General features: G+C 43.6%; 1 protein-coding gene across 1 annotated transcript in view; it reads left to right on the top strand.

Annotated features, from left to right (window-relative positions):
- MPL (MPL proto-oncogene, thrombopoietin receptor) overlaps positions 1–22,890 on the top strand; it is a 135,253-nt gene that overhangs the window by 23,487 nt on the left and 88,876 nt on the right. The window contains exons 3-4 of the mRNA XM_033915538.1: positions 3,600–3,775; positions 21,767–21,921. Of these exons, the coding sequence (XP_033771429.1) occupies positions 3,600–3,775; positions 21,767–21,921 (331 nt within the window). The remainder of the gene's footprint in view (positions 1–3,599; positions 3,776–21,766; positions 21,922–22,890) is intronic.

The following is a 22,890-nucleotide window of genomic DNA, read 5'->3' as shown; positions in this document are numbered from 1 at the left end:
GGGATCACGGCCGCATGAAGTTTCAACTGCGCATGCACGCTAAGGGTTTTATTATAGCGGATGTTCTTAGTAGTAGCTGAGCAGGGACCATCTCTTACAGAACCTGATCAACCTTTCCCCAGCTGTCATTTCCCTCTTCTAGTCTATGGCTCTATTAAGAATAGCCTGACTGGGTCAGACCAATGGTCCATCTTGGCAGAAACCAATCCACTCCATGCTACTGTCCCATGTTTGTCTCAACAGCAGACTATGGACTTTTTCTCCAGGAATTTGTCCAAGCCTCTTTTAAAACCAGCTACATTAACTGTTCCTACCACATCCTTGTGGATTTGTATTTGAAAAGGGTTTTCTTTTTCTGCATGTGTGACTGAGGACATGAGGGATGGCAGGGGGGAAGGGAGATTCAGGGAAGGGACAGAAGGGGGAGGGAGAGATATGGACAGAGGAAGAAAGAGAGGGAGAGATGGACATGAGGAAAGGTGGGGGGAAGGAGAAATGGACACGGAGGGGTAAGATGGGGAGAGAGATTAGGGGAGGGGACAGAAGGGGAAGGGAGAAATGGACAACTCCGAGAAAGCAGAGAAGGAAGAGAAGACATGGCTAGGAAAAGGCGGAGGCAATATGGACTGGGGACTGCGAGACATGAGAGATGCCCTACTTGGAAGCACTGTATTAATATATTTGTAATGGATTTATCACTAGAAACATTGATTTTCATTGGAAAAAAACAACTACTACCCTGTACTCTACATTATAGGTGGAGAGATAGCCTCAGACTCAGAGTGGCTGCACCGTAATGTGCTTTGGCATCAACTTTGATTAGTCACTCATAATTTCAATCATAGGCCACACCACCAGCCACCCTCATTACATAGCCTTCTGTCTTTTCTATTGTTTTGATTGCTATTTTTCAAATATCATTCTTTAAAATTTTCTGTATCTATTTGTGGGGGAGCTAGTGTCAGTACTTTCTTAGTGTAATCATGAATGAGTTTTCCACATTCCTCATCAATCGTAGAGTTCACATTGCCAGCTGCTTAGAATTTCACATATTTTCATTACTTCACATGTTATCATATATTACTTTTTCTTCTGTTGTAGTACTTGCTTTTGGCTTCTGTGTTAATGTATAAACTGCTTCTCTACATATCTAACACGACCAATTCTTAATCGCTGCATCAGGGAGTTGTCCAGAACAGTTAGCTAGTAAAATAAAAAGGTAATTCACATTTTGCTCCTTTCCTCTTAGTATTTTAGTAACTGATGTTAAACAGGCCACATACCTCATATTCCTCCAGACCTGCAGTCCTTCCCGTACCTATTAGAGAAAATGGCGGCGACATCTTTCTACAATGAAAACAAGTGGAATTGTCCAATAAAAAGGTGCAACAAATAAAGATGTCTTTCAACTCATCTGGACAAACAGGTTATTCTTTATTCTTCCAAAAATACTCGACCCGACATGTACATGTTTCAGCCCTACGGCCTGCGTCAGGAGTCTTAAAGATCTTTGGATGCAGAAGCTGTAATTATGATGCTATCCGTTGTCAAACTAAGATAAATAAAGTTTCCAAGAGTGGTCCATACCAAGAATCTACTGAATTTCCTTCCTCTCCTCCTAGAAATGATATTTTTAAGGACATTTATTCATGTTGTTTATCGATGCAATGTCCAGCTCAAGGAGCTCCCATTATTTGTCGTTTTATGTTACTTTTGTGTTCAGTAAGTCTGATGTTCAATTTACAGGAAGTTTGCCCGATGTATACAAGCTTGCAGGGACACCTAATTACATAGATTAATCCCTCAGATTTACAGTCAGTGTTGTGAATGAGATCATATTGTTTCCCATCCTATGGATTTACAAAAATATTGGTACAGTCCATTACCTCACACATCTGACAACTCCTGCATTGGCTATGCTCAACGGTTTCATCTGATCTTTGCACTTCTTCCAGTAGTACTGATGGGCACAGAAGTTCCTTAAGGTTTTTATTCCTCTGATATGTTATCCTTAATGATTTATCTTTCAAAATACCTCCTATATTTAATATATTTCAATATTTATTCAGAATGCATGCTGTTTCCCAACTATTCGAGGAGTATGTTAAAATGCATGTGATATGGTCATCCTTTTTATATGCTGTTTTTATTATATTCATGGGGTATCCTCTGTTTTCATATTTTATTTTGAGCTCTTTTGCTTGTATTATGAATTAATCTCTGGAGGAACATATATGTCTTAGGCATAAAAACTGGGAGAAAGGTAGTCCATTCTTTAAAGGTGTCAGATGAAAACTGGAATAGTGGAATAGAGAGTTTTTATCCGTCGGTTTTTTGTTCCCTTCTGTTATTACATTGTTATTCTGTATTTTAACCTGCAGCCACTCTAAGTCTCTCCACCTATAATGTAGAGTATAGGGGAAATAGATAAGGTGAATATAAGGGTGGGCAATACAGTAGCTATTTTTTCCAATGAAAATCAATGTTTATACTTGGGAGCACACTAGGACCTCTGGCCATACTCTGCTGCTGCTGCCCATGGCTTTGGGAAGAAAGACATGCAGTTGAAAGAATGAGGAGACCTACTTGAATGTTTTAGAGCCAGCCAGAACACAGGTACACACTCTTGGGAAGGGGCATGAACTTGGGACATAGGATGTAAGGATGGGGGAAAGAGATGCTGAGGTAAGGGAGGGAATAGAAAGGGAGAATTGTTAAGCATGGGTGTCAGTAAGAGGGAAATAGATATTGTACCTGGGGAAAGGAACAAAGAGGAGAATTATTGGATATGGTGATGGGAAAGGCGTGAGGTAGATAGAGATAAGAGGGAGAAATGTTGGATGTGGTGGTGGAGAGGAAACAGTGGGACAGATGGAAATGGATGCAAGAGGGAGGAATGTTGGACATGGGGGTGGAGGGAATGGAGGAAGATGTGGCATGGAGCTGGAGAGGGGTGATAGAAACAGAAATGTTTGACAGGGGCTACTGGGCAGGGGCAAAAGATGCTGCACAAAGTCCGGGGGATAAGAGAGGGAGAAATATTGGATGTGGCAGTAGATGGGGGTGGGAGAGAGGCACCCTGGATCTCTCTCTTTCTTTTCCCACTCCCTATGCAGCAAAGGAGGGAATATGAGAGAGAGGAAGACATTGCACATGGGGGTGGAGAGAGGAAGAAATGCTGTGCGGTATTTTCCGACCAGGACTTCCTGTGCTAAAGTCGGGCTTCACCAATCAGGAGCTGTGTGTCAAAGCAGCTCCTGATTGGTGAAGCCTGCCTTTAGTGAAGGAAGAGGCAGTCGGAGCATACCGCAACTGATTTCCTTCACTCACCGGCGCTCCAGCTGTCCTATCCTGCCTCCCCAGGTGAAAAACCGTTTTTGTGGTTTTTCGATATTCGCGGGGGTTCCTAGAACGGAACCCCCCCCCCCCCCGAATATTGAGGGAGTACTGTACAGCAGTTAAAGGCCACATCCAATATTTCTTTGGCATTATGCTTTCTTTGAAACCCATTTTGCCTGGGTTATGCTCTTTGATCATTAGTAGCATGACATGCAGAAACCAGGATTCAGAGTGTACATGCTTCATGTCCCATTTCACAGATTGGCTGAGAAGAAGTGCTCCCTGACCTTAGAACGAATCCCAGATGATGGCACACGATATATCTGTGTTTTCCCATCCACAGATGTCTGGATGTTTGCTAATCTCTTCATTAAGGTGGTGGATACAGTAACAAACAGAACAAAATTCAGTCAAGAGCTGCAAGTGGATGCTGTGGGTAAGTTTCAATTTCAGGGCGCAGTACCTGATTGTAAACCGCTTAGATAACTTTGATAGATGGTTTAGAAATACCTGAAATAAATAACAAGGACACCCTTAAACTCCTGGGAGTAACAATAGACAGATGCTGCACAATGCAAGCCCATGTCAACAAGACCACCCAGAGAGCATTTCTAGCCATGCGCAATTTACGTAAATTCAGAAAATTCTTCGACAAAGAGCAATATAGGCTCGTAGTCCAATCCCTAGTACTAGGTCTACTGGACTACTGCAACATCCTCTACCTGCCTTGCAACAATGATAAAACAATTACAGACAATCCTAAACACTGCACTCAGACTGATCTACTCGCTAAGAAAATTTGACGTCACCACTGCCTACCTAGACTCACACTGGTTACCAATACAAGTGCGAATCCAATTCAAATTATACTGTCTATTATTCAAAGCAATAAATGGCTCAGCCCCCAATTACCTAAACAACCGCCTAAAGCAAAATCTCGCTGCTAGACAAAGATCTAAGACTCCATTTACCTACCCCCCACTCAAAGGCACCCAGTGTAAGAAGATGTTTGACAGTCTGCTAGCGACGCAAGCAGCGAAATTGGACCATGCCATCTCCAACCTGCTGATAACAACAAGCGATTTCAAATCTTTTCGCAAAGAAATCAAAACCCATCTATTCAAAAAATTTATACAGATGTCATAACTCCAACCTAGATTCCCCTCAGTATGACTCCCCCATCCTCCCTTCTTCACCAGTTACCCTTCCCCTCAAAGCCCAAGCTTGTCAACTGCTTCCCTAACTGCATATACAGTCAAACCTCGGTTTGCGAGTAACCCTGTTTGCGAGTGTTTTGCGAGACGAGCAAAACACTCAGCAAACTTTTGACTCGCAAACCGAGTGTTGACTCGATAGAGGATTACTGCACAGGTCCTGGACCTGTTGGGCCGCTGCATGAGTGGGCTGCTGGGCGCGATGGACCTCAGGTCTGACCTAGCGGAGACATTGCTTATGTTCTTATGTTTTTACAATCAGGTCCAACCGTTTGGTGAGAAGTTGAAGATCCCAACCCACTGGAGACCAGTGGAGGTCGATAAGACCTATTTGCAAAGCTGGAAACCAGAGGATAAGCTGGTTGTTGACCTGAACATGGGAAATACTCAAAACCCTAGGGCAAACCCTGACTAAAGTGAGGAAAAGAGTTGAGTGGGAGAGGGGTAGGATAAGGCTGAATAAGAAAAGATAAAGAGCCTAGAACAGAGAATGAACTATCTCTACCACTTCTTACAGCAGTGCTGTATAGAAGGTTGTCTGGACACAGCTAAAAGATGAGAAAAGAGCAGCGTTTGCTGAGGCCACCCCAAAAGGCATCAAGATGTAAATCAGACCTTCGACTTTTGAGAGAGAGATCTTTGCCATGGCTAAAACAGAAAGAAGAACCATGGCTGTCTGGTCCATCCAGGGACCAAGAAGCATGGATGCCGATTTCTGTTGAAGCTGAATTAGCAAATTGATAATGAGAGGAATTAGAGGAAACGCACAGAGGGACTGGTCCGATCTATCCAGAACAGAGGTAGCTATTGCTAGATGATGAAGAGAATATTGTCGGAAGGAGAGAAAAAGAATAAATGTTGAGTAATTTCAGAGAACTAAACTCTCCTGTTGAGGTATAGAGTATTGTGCAACTTGAGCGACTCAGCAAACAAGGAGAAGTTGAGATAATGTGCATCCGAGCACAGAAATTATCTGTGTGTCAAAAACAAAAATGTTAGAAACCAGTATGGAAAGCCCTGTAGGGAAAAGTCTGGAATGTGCATACTGATTTCAGAATGCAGAAACGTCTAATTGTAGACTATAAAGAAGAAAATGTCAGTCCAGAGACTATGGCTGAAATGAGAACATAAGCAATGCCTCTGCTGGGTCAGACCTGAGGTCCATCGTGCCCAGCAGTCCGCTCACGCGGCGGCCCAACAAGGTCCAGGACCTGTGCAGTAATCCTCTATCTATACCCCTCTATCCCCTTTTCCAGCAGAAAATTGTCCAATCCTTTCTTGAACCCCAGTACCGTACTCTGCCCTATTACGCTCTCTGGAAGCGCATTCCAGGTGTCCACCACACGTTGGGTAAAGAAGAACTTCCTAGCATTCGTTCTGAATCTGTCCCCTTTCAACTTTTCTGAATGCCCTCTTGTTCTTTTATTTTTTGAAAGTGTGAAGAATCTGTCCCTCTCTACTCTCTCTATGCCCTTCATGATCTTATAAGTCTCTATCATATCCCCTCTAAGTCTCCTCTTCTCCAGGGAAAAGAGACCCAGTTTCTCCAATCTCTCAGCGTATGAAAGATTTTCCATCCCCTTTATCAGACACGTCGCTCTCCTCTGAACCCTCTCAAGTAACGCCATGTCCTTCTTAAGGTACGGCAACCAATATTGGACGCAGTACTCCAGATGGGGACGCACCATCGCCCAATACAATGGCAGAATAACGTCTTTCATTCTGGTTGTAATACCCTTCTTGACTATGCCTAGTACGTGTAATTTAATTTATTATTATGTACTAGCTGATGCCCCGGCGTTGCACGGGTATTTAATTATAGCAATAACACTGTAAATGGATTCAAATAAAGATACTTTATAGTGGTGAATAAAATTATTTTTTTACAGCTTTATAAAAAGTACAATATTCAAATTATAATGTGAAATATTTGACAAAATGAATACAATACAACTAACACAAAAATTGATTATAAACAACATTTTTAGTTTCACCTCCAGGAGCAAGAACATATAAATTCTTGGGTGAAGAGACCCCCAGAACATATCACCCCAGTTAGTGAGGGATCTGCATACCAAGTTTCGTTCAAATCGGTCAAGCCGTTTTAGATTTACTGTGAGAATGGCAGCTGTTTACATTTTTTCCATTGACATGAATGGGTGAAATCTGATGTTCTGTTTGTAGCTCCGCCCACGTGTGCAGGTGGGCCGCGAGACCCCCAGGACATATCACCCCAGGTAGTTGGAATTACTGTGAGAATGGCAGCTTTTTACATTTTTTCCATTGACATGAATGGGTGAAATATGATTTTCTGTTTGTAGCTCCGCCCATGTGTGCAGGTGGGCCGCGAGACCCCCAGAACATATCACCCCAGGTAGTTGGAATTACTGTGAGAATGGCAGCGTTTTACTTTTTTTCCATTGACATGAATGGGTGAAATCTGATATTCTGTTTGTAGCTCCGCCCACGTGTGCAGGTGGGCCGCGAGACCCCCAGAACATATCACCCCAGGTAGTTGGAATTACTGTGAGAATGGCAGCGTTTTACTTTTTTTCCATTGACATGAATGGGTGAAATCTGATTTTCTGTTTGTAGCTCCGCCCACGTGTGCAGGTGGGCCGCGAGACCCCCAGAACATATCACCCCAGGTAGTGAGGGATCTGCATACCAAGTTTCGGTCAAATCGGTCCCACAGCTTTTTACATTTTTCCCATTGACTTGAATGGGTAAAATCAGATTTTCTGTTTGTAGCTCCGCCCATGTGTGCAGGTGGGCCGCGAGACCCCCAGAACATATCACCCCAGGTAGTGAGGGATCTGCATACCAAGTTTCGTTCAAATCGGTCAAGCCGTTTTTGCATGATCACGGCACATACACACATACACACACACATACCTCCGATTTTATATATATAGATTAGTAGTTATGAAACTTGTCGTTTATGTTTGTAATTTTATTTACTACAATGTATTAGTAGTTATAGTACATCTCTTTTATGTTTGTCTTCCTATATTTTGTAATTTTATCACTTTGTACATCACTTAGAATTCAGAATAAGCGATTAATCAAATGTTATAATAAACTTGATAAACTTGTCTGCCTTCTTAGCGGCCGCTGTGCACTGTGCCGTCGGCTTCATTGTCATGTCCCCCAAGTCCCTTTCTTGGGTAACATAGTAACATAGTAGATGATAGCAGATAAAGACCCGAATGGTCCATCCAGTCTGCCCAACCTGATTCAATTTAAATTTTTTATTTTTTCTTCTTAGCTATTTCTGGGCAAGAATCCAAAGCTTTACCCTGTACTGTGCTTGGGTTCCAACTGCCGAAATCTCTGTTAAGACTTATTCTAGCCCATCTACACCCTCCCAGCCATTGAAGCCCTCCCCAGCCCATCCTCCACCAAACGGCCATATACAGACACAGACCGTGCAAGTCTGCCCAGTACTGGCCTTAGTTCAATATTTAATCTTATTTTCTGATTCTAGATCCTTTGTGTTCATCCCACGCTTCTTTGAACTCAGTCACAGTTTTACTCTCCACCACCTCTCTCGGGAGCGCATTCCAGGCATCCACCATCCTCTCCGTAAAGTAGAATTTCCTAACATTGCCCCTGAATCTACCACCCCTCAACCTCAAATTATGTCCTCTGGTTTTACCATTTTTCTTTCTCTGAAAAATATTTTGTTCTACGTTAATACCCTTCAAGTATTTGAACGTCTGAATCATATCTCCCCTGTCTCTCCTTTCCTCTAGGGTATACATATTCAGGGCTTCCAGTCTCTCCTCATACGTCTTCTGGCGCAAGCCTCCTATCATTTTCGTCGCCCTTCTCTGGACCGCCTCAAGTCTTCTTACGTCCTTCGCCAGATATGGTCTCCAAAATTGAACACAATACTCCAAGTGGGGCCTTACCAATGACCTGTACAGGGGCATCAACACCTTCTTCCTTCTACTGACTACGCCTCTCTTTATACAGCCCAGCATCCTTCTGGCAGCAGCCACTGCCTTGTCACACTGCCACTCTCATTTAATAACATCCCTCCCATCGTATAGTTGTACCTCAGATTTCTGTTTCCCACATGTAATACTTTACATTTCTCAACATTGAACTTCATCTGCCATCTCGTCGCCCATTCCCCTACTATGTTCAAGTTCATTTGCAATTCTTCACAGTCCTCTTTAGTCCGAGCTCCACTAAATAGTTTGGTGTCTACAAATTTTATTATTTCGCACTTCTTCCCTGTTCCTAGATCATTTATGAATATATTAAATAGCAGCGGCCCTAGCACCGAGCCCTGCGGGATCCCACTCGTGACCCTCCTCCAGTCCGAGTAGTGGCCCTTCACTCCTACCCTCTGTTTACTACCCGCCAACCAGTTTCTGATCCATCTATGTACGTCTCCTTCCATCCCAGTTCTTCAGTTTCCAGAGTAGGCTTTCATGGGGCACCTTGTCAAAGGCTATTTGAAAATCTAGATATACAATGTCTATGGGGTCTCCTCTGTCCATCCGTTTGTTAATTCCTTCAAAGAAGTCTGTCTTCCCCATGTCCTTTCAGCGTCCTTCTCCCTCTCTGTCTTCCCCATGGCCTTTCAGCGTCCTTCTCCACCACCCCCCGTCTTCTCCATGGCCTTTCAGCGTCCTTCTCCACCCCTTTGTCTTCCCCATGTGCTTTCAGCGTCCTTCTCCCCCCCCCGTCTCCCCCATGTCCTGTCAGCGTCCTTCTCCCCCTTGTCTTCCACAAATGCTTTGTGTCCTTCCCCCCCCCTCTTCCCCATGTCCTGTCAGCGTCCTTCTCCCCCTTCTGTCTTCCACAAATGCTTTCAGTGTCCTTCCTCCCCCCCGTCTTCCCCATGGCCTTTCAGCGTCCTTCTCCACCCCTTTGTCTTCCCCAGTGCTTTCAGCGTCCTTCTCCCCCCTCCTTCTCTCTCGCCCCGGGAGCAGCACAGTTCGGCTCAGTGCTGCAAGCAGAGCAGGTAGGGAGAAAAGCCGCGCGACTTAGTACATCCAGCCCTGCAGGAACCCCGCGACCCTCGGAGGCAATAAGTTCTTTAGGCACGATCTTCCTTTGCAGAAACCATGTTGGCTGGTTATCAGAAGTTCGTTTCTTTCAAAATGTTCATTGATGTTTTCTTTTATCAGTGCTTCCGCCATTTTCCCCGGAACCAAGGTCAGGCTCACCGGTCTGTAGTTTCCGGGGTCACCTCTTGATCCCTTTTTAAAGATGGGCGTAACGTTGGCTATCTTCCAGTCCTCCGGGATCATGCCTGTTTTCAGGGATAGATTGCAAATTTGCTGCAGTAATTCCGCTATCTCCTCCTTTAATTTTTCAGAACCCTTGGATGGATTCCGTCCGGACCCGGGGATTTGTCAGTTTTTAGTTTTTCTATCTGCCTGCGTACATCTTCAAGTCTCATTTCCATGGATGTTAATTTTTCTGCTTGATTTCCATTGAAGAATTGCTCAGGTTCTGGTATGTTGGATGTGTCTTCGTTTGTGAATACAGACGAAAAGAACATGTTAAGTCTTTCTGCCACTTCTTTCTCCTCCTTCACCACTCCCTTCCTGTCTCTGTCGTCCAGTGGTCCCACCACCTCCCTAGCCGGTTGCTTCCCTTTAACATATCTAAAGAACGGTTTGAAATTTTGTGCTTCCCTGGCTAGCCTCTCTTCATACTCTCTTTTGGCTTTTCAAACCACTCGGTGACATTCTTTTGGATACTTCCTGTGCTCTTTCCAGTTCCCCTCAGTTTTGTCCTTTTTCCATTTCCTGAATGAATTTTTCTTATTGCCTATTGCTTCCTGGAGCAAAAGGAAAAAAAAAATCCAAAAAAGGATGTAGTAGCCTCCTCCTCCCCTACAGCCACCCCCAAATCTCCAGGCCTTTTAGAATCAAAATATAGAAACATAGAAACATGATGGCAGATAAAGGCCAAATGGCCCATCTAGTCTGCCCACCCGCAGTAACCATTGTCTCTTTCTCTCTCCAAGTCCCTATCCCAGGCCCTCTTGAATTCAGACATAATCTCTGTCTCCACCACCTCTTCCAGAAGACTGTTCCATGCATCTTCCACCCGTTCTGTAAAAAAGTATTTTCTCAGATTACTCCAGAGCCTCTTAACTTCATCATATGCCCTCTCATTGCAGTTTCCTTTCAAAATATGAACATAAGAATTGCCGCTACTGGGTCAGACCAGTGGTCCATCGTGCCCAGCAGTCTGCTCTCGCGGCAGCCCCTAGGTCAAAGACCAGTGCCCTAACTGAGACCAGCCCTACATGTGTACATTTCGGTTCAGCAGGAACTTGTGTAACTTTGTCTTGAATCCCTGGAGGATGTTTTCCCCTATAACAGCCTCCGGAAGAGCATTCCAGTTTTCCACCACTCTCTGGGTGAAGAACTTCCTTACGTTTTGTACGGAATCTATCCCCTTTTAACTTTAGAGAGTGCCCTCTCGTTCTCCCTACCTTGGAGAGGGTGAACAACCTGTCTTTTATCTACTAAGTCTATTGCCTTCAGTATCTTGAATGTTTCAATCATATCCCCTCTTTTCAAGGGAGAAAAGGTCTAATTTCTCTAACCTCTCGCAGTATGACAACTTCTCCAGCCCCTTAACCATTTTAGTCGCTCTTCTCTGGACCCTTTCGAGTAGTACAGTGTCCTTCTTCATGTACGTCGACCAGTGCTGGACCCAGTATCCAGGTGGGGGCGTACCTTGGCCCGGTACAGTGGAATGATAACTTCTCCAATCTGTTCATGATCCCCTTCTTAATCATTCCTAGCATTCTGTTCGCCCTTTTCGCCACCGCCACACATTCTGCGGACGGCTTCATCGACTTGTTGACCAGTATACCCAAGTCTCTTTCCTAGGGGGTCTCTCCGAGTACCACACCAGACATCCTGTATTCGTGTATAAGATTTTTGTTACCAACATGCATCACCTTACACTTATCCACATTAAACCTCATTTGCCATGTTGCAGCCCATTTCTCGAAGGCGTTTATGTCCTGTTGCAGATCTTCACAATCCTTCAACATCTTCAATACTCTGAATAGCTTCGTATCATCCGTAAATTTAATCACCTCGCTCATCGTACCAATTTCCAGGTTGTTTATAAATATGTTGAAGAGCACAGGTCCAAGAACCGAATCCTGCGGCACTCAACTCATGACGCTTTTCCAGTCTGAGTATTGTCCATTTACCCCCACTCTCTGTTTCCTATCCGCCAACCAGTTTTTATCCACATGAATATTTCACCCTTGATTCCATGGCTTGCAATTATTCAAAGTAGTCGTTCATGCAGGACCTTGTCGACCGCCTTCTGAAAATCCAGATATACAATGTCGACTGGGTCACCCTTGTCTGCCTGTTTACTCCTTCGAAAAAGTGCAGCAAATTCATCAAGCAAAATCTTCCCTTGCTGAAGCTGACTCATGCACATTTACATTACAAAGATATTTAAACATCTCTATCATATCCCCCCTCTCCCGCCTTTCCTCCAAAGTATACAGATTGAGATCTTTAAGTCTGTCCCCATACGCATTATGAAGAAGACCACATACCATTTTAGTAGCCTTCCTCTGGACCGACTCCATCCTTTTTATATCTTTTTGAAGGTGCAGCCTCCAGAATTGTAAACAATATTCTAAATGAGGTCTCACCAGTCTTATACAGAGGCATCAATACCTCCTTTTTCCTACTATCCATACCTCTCCCTATGCAACCTAGCATCCTCCTAGCTTTCGCCGTCACTTTTTCAACCTATTTGGCCACGTTAAGATCATCACATACAATCACACCCAAGTCCCGCTCTTCTGTCGTGCACATAAGCTCTTTACTCCTTAATCTTGGGTTTTTGCAGCCCTTGCATTCTTAGCAATGCAGCCCTTGAATTCTTAGCATTAAATTTTAGCTGCCAAATTTCAGACCATTCTTCAAGCTTCACCAGGTCTTTCTTCATGTTATTCACACCATCCATCGTGTCTATTATATTGTAGATTTTGGTATCATCTGCAAAGAGGCAAATCTCACCCGACAACCCTTCAGCAATGTCATTTATAAAAATGTTAAAAAGAACAGGCCCAAGAACAGAACCTTGAGGCACACCACTGGTAACATCCCTTTCCTCAGAGCGATCTCCATTGATCACTACCCTCTGTCACCTTCTGCTCAACCAGTTCTTGACCCAGCCCATCACTTTGAGACCCATCCCGAGGACACTGAGTTTATTTATTCACATCTGTGTGGAACACTGTCAAAGGCTTTGCTAAAATCTAAATACAAACAGGATAGTGAAAGATGTATATCAACTATATTCAAACAAGAGAACCAGTGGATATTATATACTTGGATTTTCAGAAAGCGTTCGACAAGGTTCCACATGCAAGACTCCTCAGGAAAGTGCAAGGCCATGGAATAGAAGGAGACATACTAAGATGGATAGGCAAATGGCTGGAAAACAGAAGGCAGAGAGTGGGCATAAATGGGAAGTTCTCAGACTAGGAGAATGTGACTAGCGGTGTGCCCCAGGGCTCGGTACTTGGGCCCATCTTATTTAATATTTTTATCAACGACCTAGAAGATGGAACATCTAGTGAGATCATCAAGTTTGCAGATGACACAAAGCTATGCTGGGCAATCAACTCGCAGAAGGACAGTGAGGAACTCCAGAGCGACTTGAGCCGATTGGAGAAATGGGCAGACAAATGGCAGATGAAGTTTAATGTGGAAAAATGCAAAGTGATGCACTTAGGCAGAAAAAATAAGGAGCACAAGTATAGTATGTCAGGTGCGACTCTGGGAAGAAACGAACAGGAAAAGGACCTGGGTGTATTAATCGATAGGACCCTGAAGCCGTTGGCACAAGGCGCGGCAGCAGCGAAGAACGCTAACAGAATGCTAGGCATGATAAAGAAAGGAATCACAAGTAGATCGGAAAAAGTAATAATACCGCTTTATAAAGCAATGGTCAGACCACACTTGGAGTACTGCGTCAAACATTGGTCTCCATACCTAAAGAAGGACATAAAAATACTCGAGAGGGTGCAGAGATGAGCAACAAAGCTAATAAAGGGCATGGAGAACTTGTAATACGAGGAACGACTCAAGAGACTGGGATTGTTCTCCCTCAAGAAGAGGAGATTGCGAGGGGATATGATTGAGACTTTCAAAATACTGAAAGGAATCGACAAAATAGAGCAGGAAAAAAAATTATTTACAATGTCTAATGTGACACGGACAAGAGGACATGGACTGAAGCTAAGGGGGGACAAGTTCAGGACAAATATCAGGAAGTTCTGCTTCACGCAACGAGTGGTGGACACCTGGAATGCTCTCCCAGAAGAGATAATTGCGGAATCCACCGTTCTAGGATTTAAGGGTAAGTTAGATGTGCATCTCCTTGAGTGGCATAAAGTGACATAGGTAAGGGTAAGCTAGACATACATCTCCTTACGAGAAGCTTAGAGTGATATGAGGACTAAAACTATGCGAGGGTACACCTGGGCGGGGCCTCCGTGTGTGCGGATCGCCGGACTTGATGGACCTAAGGTCTGTTCCGGAGATGGCCTTTCTTATGTTCTTATGTAAGTTACTACAACAGGTTGATAGTACTAGAAATACCTATGTGAAAGAAAAGATCTCAGATTCACCACTTAGGGAATGTCATCCCAATCTTCAAAAAAGGATCGAGAGGAGAACCGGGCAACTATAGACCTGTGAGTCTTACGTCGGTTCCTGGGAAGATGGTTGAAGCACTAATAAAGGATAGCATAGTGCAACATCTGGAAATTCACGACCTGATGAGAGCTAGCCAACACAGCTTCAGGAAAGGGAAGTCATGTTTGACAAATTTACTTCAATTTTTTGAGGAGGTGAACAAACAAATCGATAGTGGTGAACCGGTGGATATAATATACTTGGACTTCCAGAAAGCGTTCGACAAGGTTCCACATGCAAGGCTTCTGAAGAAACTACAAAGCCATGGAATAGAAAGAGATATACTAAGATGCATAGGCAAATGGCTGGAAAACAGATTGCAGAGGGTGGGCATAAATGGGAAGTTCTCGGACTGGGAAAAGGTGACGAGCGGTGTATCCCAAGGTTCGGTTCTTGGGCCCATCTTGTTCAATATCTTCATAAACGACCTAGAAGATGAAACAACAAGTAATTTAATCAAGTTTGCAGACGACACAAAACTATGTCGGGTAGTTGGGTCACAAAAGGACAGAGAAGAACTTCAGAGAGATTTGATCCAGCTAGAGAAATGGGCAGAAAAGTGGCAGATGAAGTTTAACATAGAAAAATGCAAAGTGATGCACCTGGGTAAGAAAAACAAGAAACACTAAAACAGGGGAAACAAATCCACAAAAATCAAACAAGCAAGAGCAAAAGTGGAAATGTCCAATCAGAATGGTGCACAAAAAGTGTCTTTCAACTCATCTGATAAATCCAAATGTCTTTATTCATCCAAAATAACTCATTCATCCAAAGTAACTCAATGACTCAACATGATAGCAGGAGGCAGAGCGGATCGCCTAGTGACATGTCTCCCAGGGGCGAGGACAAAGGACATCTCCGACAGAATCGAGAGTATCATGGAGGGAGCTGAGACAGAGGACACAGCAGTGATAATCCACGTCGGAACAAATGACGTCAGCAGAAGGAATTTCAACATGACTACACTGACCGAGCAGTTTAAGATCCTGGGGAGGAAGCTGAAGCTGAGAACAGGGAAGATAGCCTTTTCAGAGATCCTGCCAGTACCAAGAGCAGATGCGAAGAGGCAGACCGAGCTGCAAGCAACAAATGGATGGCTGAGGCGATGGTGTGACGAGGAGGGTTTCCTCTTTGTACGGAACTGGTCAACCTTCCTGGGGAAAAACAAGCTCTACAGGAGAGACGGACTGCATTTGAGCACGGCTGGGACGAGGATGCTGGCACGTAACATCCAGACCTGCATAGACATTAATTTAAACTGATAACAAGGGGAAAGCCGATAGTCGATCTGACCTCGACACATCGGACCACAGTATCAAGCAAGGATGCTGAAACAGGAAATAGCGATAGTGGACTAGAGACAAAATGGACACTTTATGGACATAAACCCAAAAATGCAGCACAGGGATCCGAGAGGCAACTAGAAATAAAGAGCAAGACAGGGAGGAAACAGCAGGACCCAGAGGGCTATCAAAGAACAAAAAAGCGGGCAAAGGACGGGATAGACACACCACAGGAGGCAACACGTGAGGAGACCAGCAGGAGCAACAAATCAAGAGTAGATCCAAAAGAAAAGGTAACAAACTGGGACTTAAATTGCCTATATACAAATGCTAGGAGCCTAAGGACTAAAATGGGGGAGCTAGAAGTTATAGCCGGAAATAAGGACATAGACATAATAGGAATCACAGAGACATGGTGGACAGAGGACAACAAATGGGATGTGGCCCTTCCAGGGTATAAACTCTACAGGAAGGACAGAACACACAAAAAGGGGGGAGGAATAGCACTGTATATAAAGGACTCCATTCCTTCATCCAGAACAGAAACAACAATAAGGGCAGACAGTCTGGAGTCACTATGGGTTAAGCTGACAGGAGGGGAAGGAGCTGACATCAAATTGAGATTGTACTATCGCCCACCAGGACAGTCAGAAGCAAACGACCTGGAACTGGAGGCCGAACTGAGGCAGGAGTGCAAAAGTGGAAGGGTGGTGGTTATGGGGGATTTCAACTATCCGGGAATAGACTGGGACATTGGGCACTCAAATTGCACGAGAGAAACTAAATTCCTAGAGGCGATAAGGGACTGTTTCATGGAGCAGCTGGTCACGGAACCAACGCGAGGGGATGCCACTCTAGACCTAATCCTCAACGGGCTAGAAGGACCCGCAAAGGAAGTGGTGGTAATAGCACCATTAGGGAACAGTGATCACAACATGATCCAGTACAAATTAAACATGGGAACATCAAAGGTGAAAAGAACCAAAACGACAGCACTCAACTTCAGAAAGGGAAACTACAAGGACATGAGGAAAATGGTAGGAAAAAAGCTCAGCAGCAACTCAGGGAAGGTGAAGACCGTAAAGGAAGCCTGGACACTGCTTAAAGGCACAGTGCTCGAGGCACAAGACCTGTGCGTCCCAAGGTTTAGGAAAGGGTGCAAAAAAAAAAATCGAACTAGAAACCCAGCATGGATAACATCTGCAGTTAAAAAGGCGATAAGCGACAAGAAATCATCCTTCAAGAAATGGAAAAAGGATCCAACAAAGGAAAACCAGGAAGAGCACAAAAGACACCAGAAAGAATGTCATCGAGAGGTCAGGAAGGCAAAGAGAGAATATGAGGAAAGACTGGCAGGAGAAGCAAGAAACTTCAAACCCTTCTTCAGGTATGTGAAAGGGAAACAACCAGCCAGAGAGGAAGTGGGACCACTGGACGACGGAGACAGGAAAGGAGCGATAAAGGAGGAAAAAGAGATAGCTGAAAGGTTAAACAAATTCTTCTCGTCAGTCTTCACCAGAGAGGACACATCCAATATCCCAGAACCCGAGGTGATTATAAACGGAGAACACGACGAAAGGCTGGTACAACTAGAGGTAAGCAAAGAGGATGTCCTCAGACAGATAGACAGACTAAAGAGCGACAAATCACCAGGCCCGGACGGCATCCACCCAAGGGTACTAAAAGAACTGAGAAACGAAATAGCAGAGACACTTCGCCAAATATGTAACCTCTCCCTAAAAACTGGGGAGATCCCAGAAGACTGGAAAATAGCAAATCAAGTTTCAAGTTTCAAGTTTATTAAATTTTGATTTTACGCAATATCAAATATTTCAATGCGTATTACACGCCCATCTTTAAGAAGGGATCAAGGGGTGACCCGGGAAACTATAGGCCTGTGAGCTTGACCTCGGTTCCTGGAAAGATGATGGAAGCAATGGTAAAGGACACAATCTGCGAACACATAGAAAACAATGGACAACTGAAGGCGAGCCAGCATGGCTTCTGCAAGGGAAGGTCATGCCTCACGAACTTGCTGTACTTCTTTGAGGGAATAAACAGTCAGATGGATAAGGGTGAATCCATAGACATCATTTACCTTGACTTCCAAAAAGCCTTCGACAAGGTACCACACGAACGGCTACTTAAAAAACTGTGGAACCATGGGGTGCAAGGGGATATCTACCGATGGATCAAACACTGGCTAGCGGGCAGGAAACAGAGGGTTGGAGTCAAGGGCCAATACTCAGATTGGCAGTGGGTCACGAGCGGAGTTCCGCAGGGGTCAGTGCTGGGACCTCTACTATTCAATATATTTATTAACGATCTGGAAACGGGGACAAAATGTGAGGTTATCAAATTTGCTGATGACACCAAACTCTGCAGCAGGGTAGAAACACGGAAGACTGTGAAGACCTACAAAGGGACCTAACGAGACTGGAAGACTGGGCAAAAAAGTGGCAAATGAGTTTTAACGTAGAGAAATGCAAGGTCATGCATGTAGGGAAAAAGAACCCGATGTTCAACTACAAAATGGGGGGAACACTGCTAGGGGTGAGTAACCTGGAAAGGGACTTGGGGGTGATGGTCGACTCATCACTGAAACCATCGGCGCAATGTGCGACAGCCTCAAAGAAAGCAAACAGAATGCTGGGCATCATCAAAAAGGGTATCACAACCCGGACGAAGGAAGTCATCATGCCGCTGTATCGCGCAATGGTGCGCCCGCACCTGGAGTACTGTGTTCAATACTGGTCGCCGTACCTCAAGAAGGACATGGCAGTACTCGAGGGAGTGCAGAGGAGGGCGACTAAGCTGATAAAAGGTATGGAAAATTTTCCATACGCTGACAGGTTAAAAATGCTGGGCCTGTTCTCCCTGGAGAAGAGGAGACTTAGAGGGGACATGATAGAAACCTTCAAAATCCTTAAGGGCATAGAGAGAGTAAATAAGGACAGATTCTTCAAACTGAGGGGAGCCACAAGCACTAGGGGTCACTCGGAGAAATTGAAAGGGGACAGGTTTAGAACAAATGCTAGAAAATTCTTTTTTACGCAGAGGGTGGTAGACACATGGAACGCGCTTCCGGAGGAAGTGATAGGCCAGAACTCTGTACAGGGGTTCAAGAAGGGTTTGGATAGGTTCCTGGAGGATAAAGGGATAGAGGGGTACAGATAGAACTTGAGGTAGGTTATAAAAGTGGTCAGAAACCACTTCACAGGTCGCAGACCTGATGGGCCGCCGCGGGAGCGGACCGCTGGGCGAGATGGACCTCGGTCTGACCCAGTGGAGGCAACTTCTTATGTTCTTATGATCATGTTTCGGCCACCCGGCCTGCATCAGGAGTCTATAAATTATATACATAGATAATAATTATTAAATAAACATAATCATGTATAAAAACAAAAACAACAAATGTTAAAAATATGAATGATATTATATAGAAAATGTTATGTGTAAAATATATTGTAAAAGAACAGCAAAGAATACCAAACAACGAACACGTATAAAGACCAGCATGGTTAAAAATAAAGACCTATCCATATCTGCACAGATTATAAAAAACATAAAAGGCTTTATACAAAATATAAATTAACCAAATATATAATAATTCTACATAAATAATACACTAAAAAGATATAACTAATCATGTATGTCCCTTTATTGTTTTATTGAACAAGTTTATATGTGTTTTATACAATACAGGTTTTTTATACCCCCTTTCTTAAGTTTTTTCATACATATATTATTCTTTCCATCTATTATGTGTATCAACACTGGTGTTCATTTATCTCATAATACTGTAAATAGTTTTATTCTTTTTTATATGTTCGCTTATTCATTGTTGTTTTATATTTTGGCTTATATTTTTAACATATTCTCAGTTGTTTTGTGACACATACTCTCTATCTTATTGAATCCATAGGTTATTTATTATATTTTCATTGTATATTTTTTATTGGTTGATAATCAATAGTTTCAATGCAATTTTCATGTAAGCATAATTAGTTATATCTTTTTAGCGTATTATTTATGTAGAGTTATTATATATTGCACCCTGCTGGAGAGGGTGCAAAGGCGTGCCACGAAGCTAGTTAAAGGTATCGAGAATTTGAGCTACAAAGAATGCCTCGGAAAACCGGGATTGTTCACCCTTGAGAAGAGAAGACTGCGAGGGGACATGATAGAGACTTTTAAAATACTAAAAGGATTCGACAAAATAGAGCAAGAAACATCGTTATTCACATTGTCCAATGTGACTCGGACAAGAGGTCATGGACTGAAACTGAGGGGCACCAGGCCCAGGACAAATATCAGGAAATTCTGTTTCACACAACGAGTGGTGGACGCTTGGAACGCTCTCCCGGAGGAGGTCGTGATGGAGACCACCATTCCGGGATTCAAGGGCAAGTTGGATGCACACCTTCTCGCAAATCACATTGAGGGATACGAGTAAACAAGATTTCTCAGCAGGGAACACCTGGCTTGGCCTCCGCAAGTGCCGGTCGTCCGGCTGGATGGACCTAAGGTCTGATCCGGCGAAACCATTTCTTATGTTCTTATGTAGAGACTCGTTGAAAAAGTCAGTCGGTGGAGTTACCAGAACTTCCCTAAGTTCCTTCAGTACACTAGGATGTACACCATCCGGCCCCATTGCTTTGTCTACCTTTATTTTAGCTAGCTCCTCACAAACACAACCCTCTGAAAAACGATCAGGGTCTATTATCCTCCATCCCTATTCATATTATTGAGTTTCTCCTGGAAAGAGTGCACCAGTACTGATGGCTCAACAGCTGGTACCGTTGATGCAGCAGGTTGCCTCCGTACGAGTGATTTGGTAGAGGACACATCGCATAAAGGAGAAACAACCTGCAGATCAGCAGAACGATTACAACGTCTTTTGTCCTGCATCAAGAGACTCAATGCCGTCAAGGCCTGTGACTCTTGCTGAGCAGCATGCACCAGTACTGAAGGATCACCAGCCGGTACTATCAGTGAAGTTTTTCTGATGTCCATAGTGGAGCCAAACAACTTCTCCTGTTGAATACAACGGGCTTTAATAGAGCGCTTTTGCAAGGTAGAACACTTGATACAAGATTCAATTCAGTGATCAGGGCTCAAACACTGAAGACACCAATTATGGGGATTGGTTATCCAAAAAGGCCTCTGGCACCTACAGCACTTTTTAAACCCTGTTGTATGTTTCAACATAGGAACTCAGTGGTGAATAAAAGTCCTACCAAGGGAAAAAACCTCAAGGCCAAAGGAAGCCCGAGGTTTTACAAAAAGAAAACAAATATTTTTATTACACTCTTTTTTTTTTTTAAACTTAGAATAGATAAGGTATACACCAAAACTAGAAAAAAACAATTTTAAAAGAAACGCGAATCAGGAAAGCAATGCCGACTGAATGGAGTCCAGTCAAAAGAGACTTCTTTGCTCCACGGAAAATGAAGAACTGAGGTACCGCGAGCCGGTGTCTGGCAAGAAGGCATTCACGCATGCGCAGTCTGGGCAGTTATGAAGTTTCTTAAAACTTAAAGTGACAGTTCACTTTTCATACTGTCCATATTGAGCTCTGTGGATGACATCACCCGCATGTGAGAATATGATGCCTGCAACAATGTAATGTGCAACAAGGCCTCTCCTGCCTGCTTAAATTGCTCCTCGCTGCCTAAGTGGGGATATTCAACGTCACTTAACGGAAGAGTGCCACAGAATATCCCCAGAAGTCAACTAAAAAGTGGGCAGGTCAGGGGTGGCATTGGGAAGGATACAATTGGGCCCAGGGGTGCAGGGAAAGAGGAGACATGGTCGGGGGAAGGGGGGGAGTGGAGCCAAAACAGAAAGATATCAACAATACAAAACAGAAATGTCTTTCAATTTCAAAAAGAAATACTTTTATTCAACTAAACACTTTGCAAAATCTGTTAAATAACAAAGTGTAGAAACTCAGTTTTCACAACTCTATGCAGGAAATAGCTAAGAAAAAAATTAAAAAATTTAAATTGAATCAGGTTGGGCAGACTGCATGGACCATTCGGGTCTTTATCTGCCATCATCTACTATCTTATGTTACTATGAAACCCTGTGAGAAAAGAATTGTTAATAATCATTCACCCATAAGGGTAACTTATTATGAAACATCCCTGGACCTCAAGGTATATTTCATGCTTTAAATCAAAATGTGTTCTCTCTGCTCCTTATTTTGTAGGTTTGTCTGATCCACCCATGAATGTTACAGCTTTTTGGATGCAGGAAGAAGATCACATTCATATTAGCTGGAAGGCCCCGTTTCATGAGTACAACGAGTTCCTTATATACCAGATTTTGTATTTTCCAGAGGGGTCCAAGGATGCACAGAATAGGGTAAAGTCCCACTGGAATATGGTCAATTTCTGAAATATTGCTTCTGTTTTAGGACCTTGCTTTATCTTCCTGTCTGCCAATTCAGCCTCCTTTCTGAAGTGCTGGTTTCTCAGCCCTCCTATGTCTCACTTTTCACCTGCACATAAGCCCATTATAGACTTCAGATTCTGAGAACAGTCTTCCATATCAGGAGGTTTGAATTTACTTATCAGTGCCTTGCAGAAACACTGTATAGTATGAACAAATATAGTATAAAATGGTATGGAGTGAACCATTAAAGAGAAAATCATTCAATGCAGTCATTTTGAAAGAAACCTATGCATCTCATCTGATTAACTGTGCCTGGGATTGGGGGAAGAGGGAGAAACCTGTCAATTTCACTTGCTAACCATTCAGAGAAGGAGGGGGTCATGCTTGTTACCTGCTACCTACACTCATAACGAAAAATTAGGTTCTTACCTTTGCTAATCTTCTTTCCTCAAGGGCTTATCCTTCCAAATCCTAAACCCACAAACCACTCATGAAAAAGGACATCAACTCGACATTGCAGCCTTCATGTCCCATCACCCACCCAACCCAATAATTCAAACACCTAATGGAACCTGGTCCCCCTCTCTCTGGTCAGATCACTACACTTACACCTTCAACATCAACTGGACCAAAAACAAAACCACACCTAAATCCAAAAAAATTAACATACACCTCACGCAAACACATCGAGCCATCCATATTCTGGATTAAAATAGATGAAACAATCCAGGACGGCGATCCCAAAGACTTCATCTCTCAATGGAATAATCTAACCACCAACATCCTTGATGAGCTAGCCCCACTACAAACCAAAACTAGAACCAGCAGAAGATCTGACCAATGGTTCGACAACGAACCGCTCCAACTTAAAAGACATTGCAGACGATTAGAAAGAAAATGGAGAAAAACAAACCAAGATCAAACAAAAACTGCCTGGAA

This window comes from Geotrypetes seraphini, chromosome 12 (assembly GCF_902459505.1).
Source record: "Geotrypetes seraphini chromosome 12, aGeoSer1.1, whole genome shotgun sequence".
NCBI classification, from domain to species: domain Eukaryota; kingdom Metazoa; phylum Chordata; class Amphibia; order Gymnophiona; family Dermophiidae; genus Geotrypetes; species Geotrypetes seraphini.
Note: the sequence above shows the minus strand (reverse complement) of the source record. Positions and strands in the feature narration are given on the sequence as shown.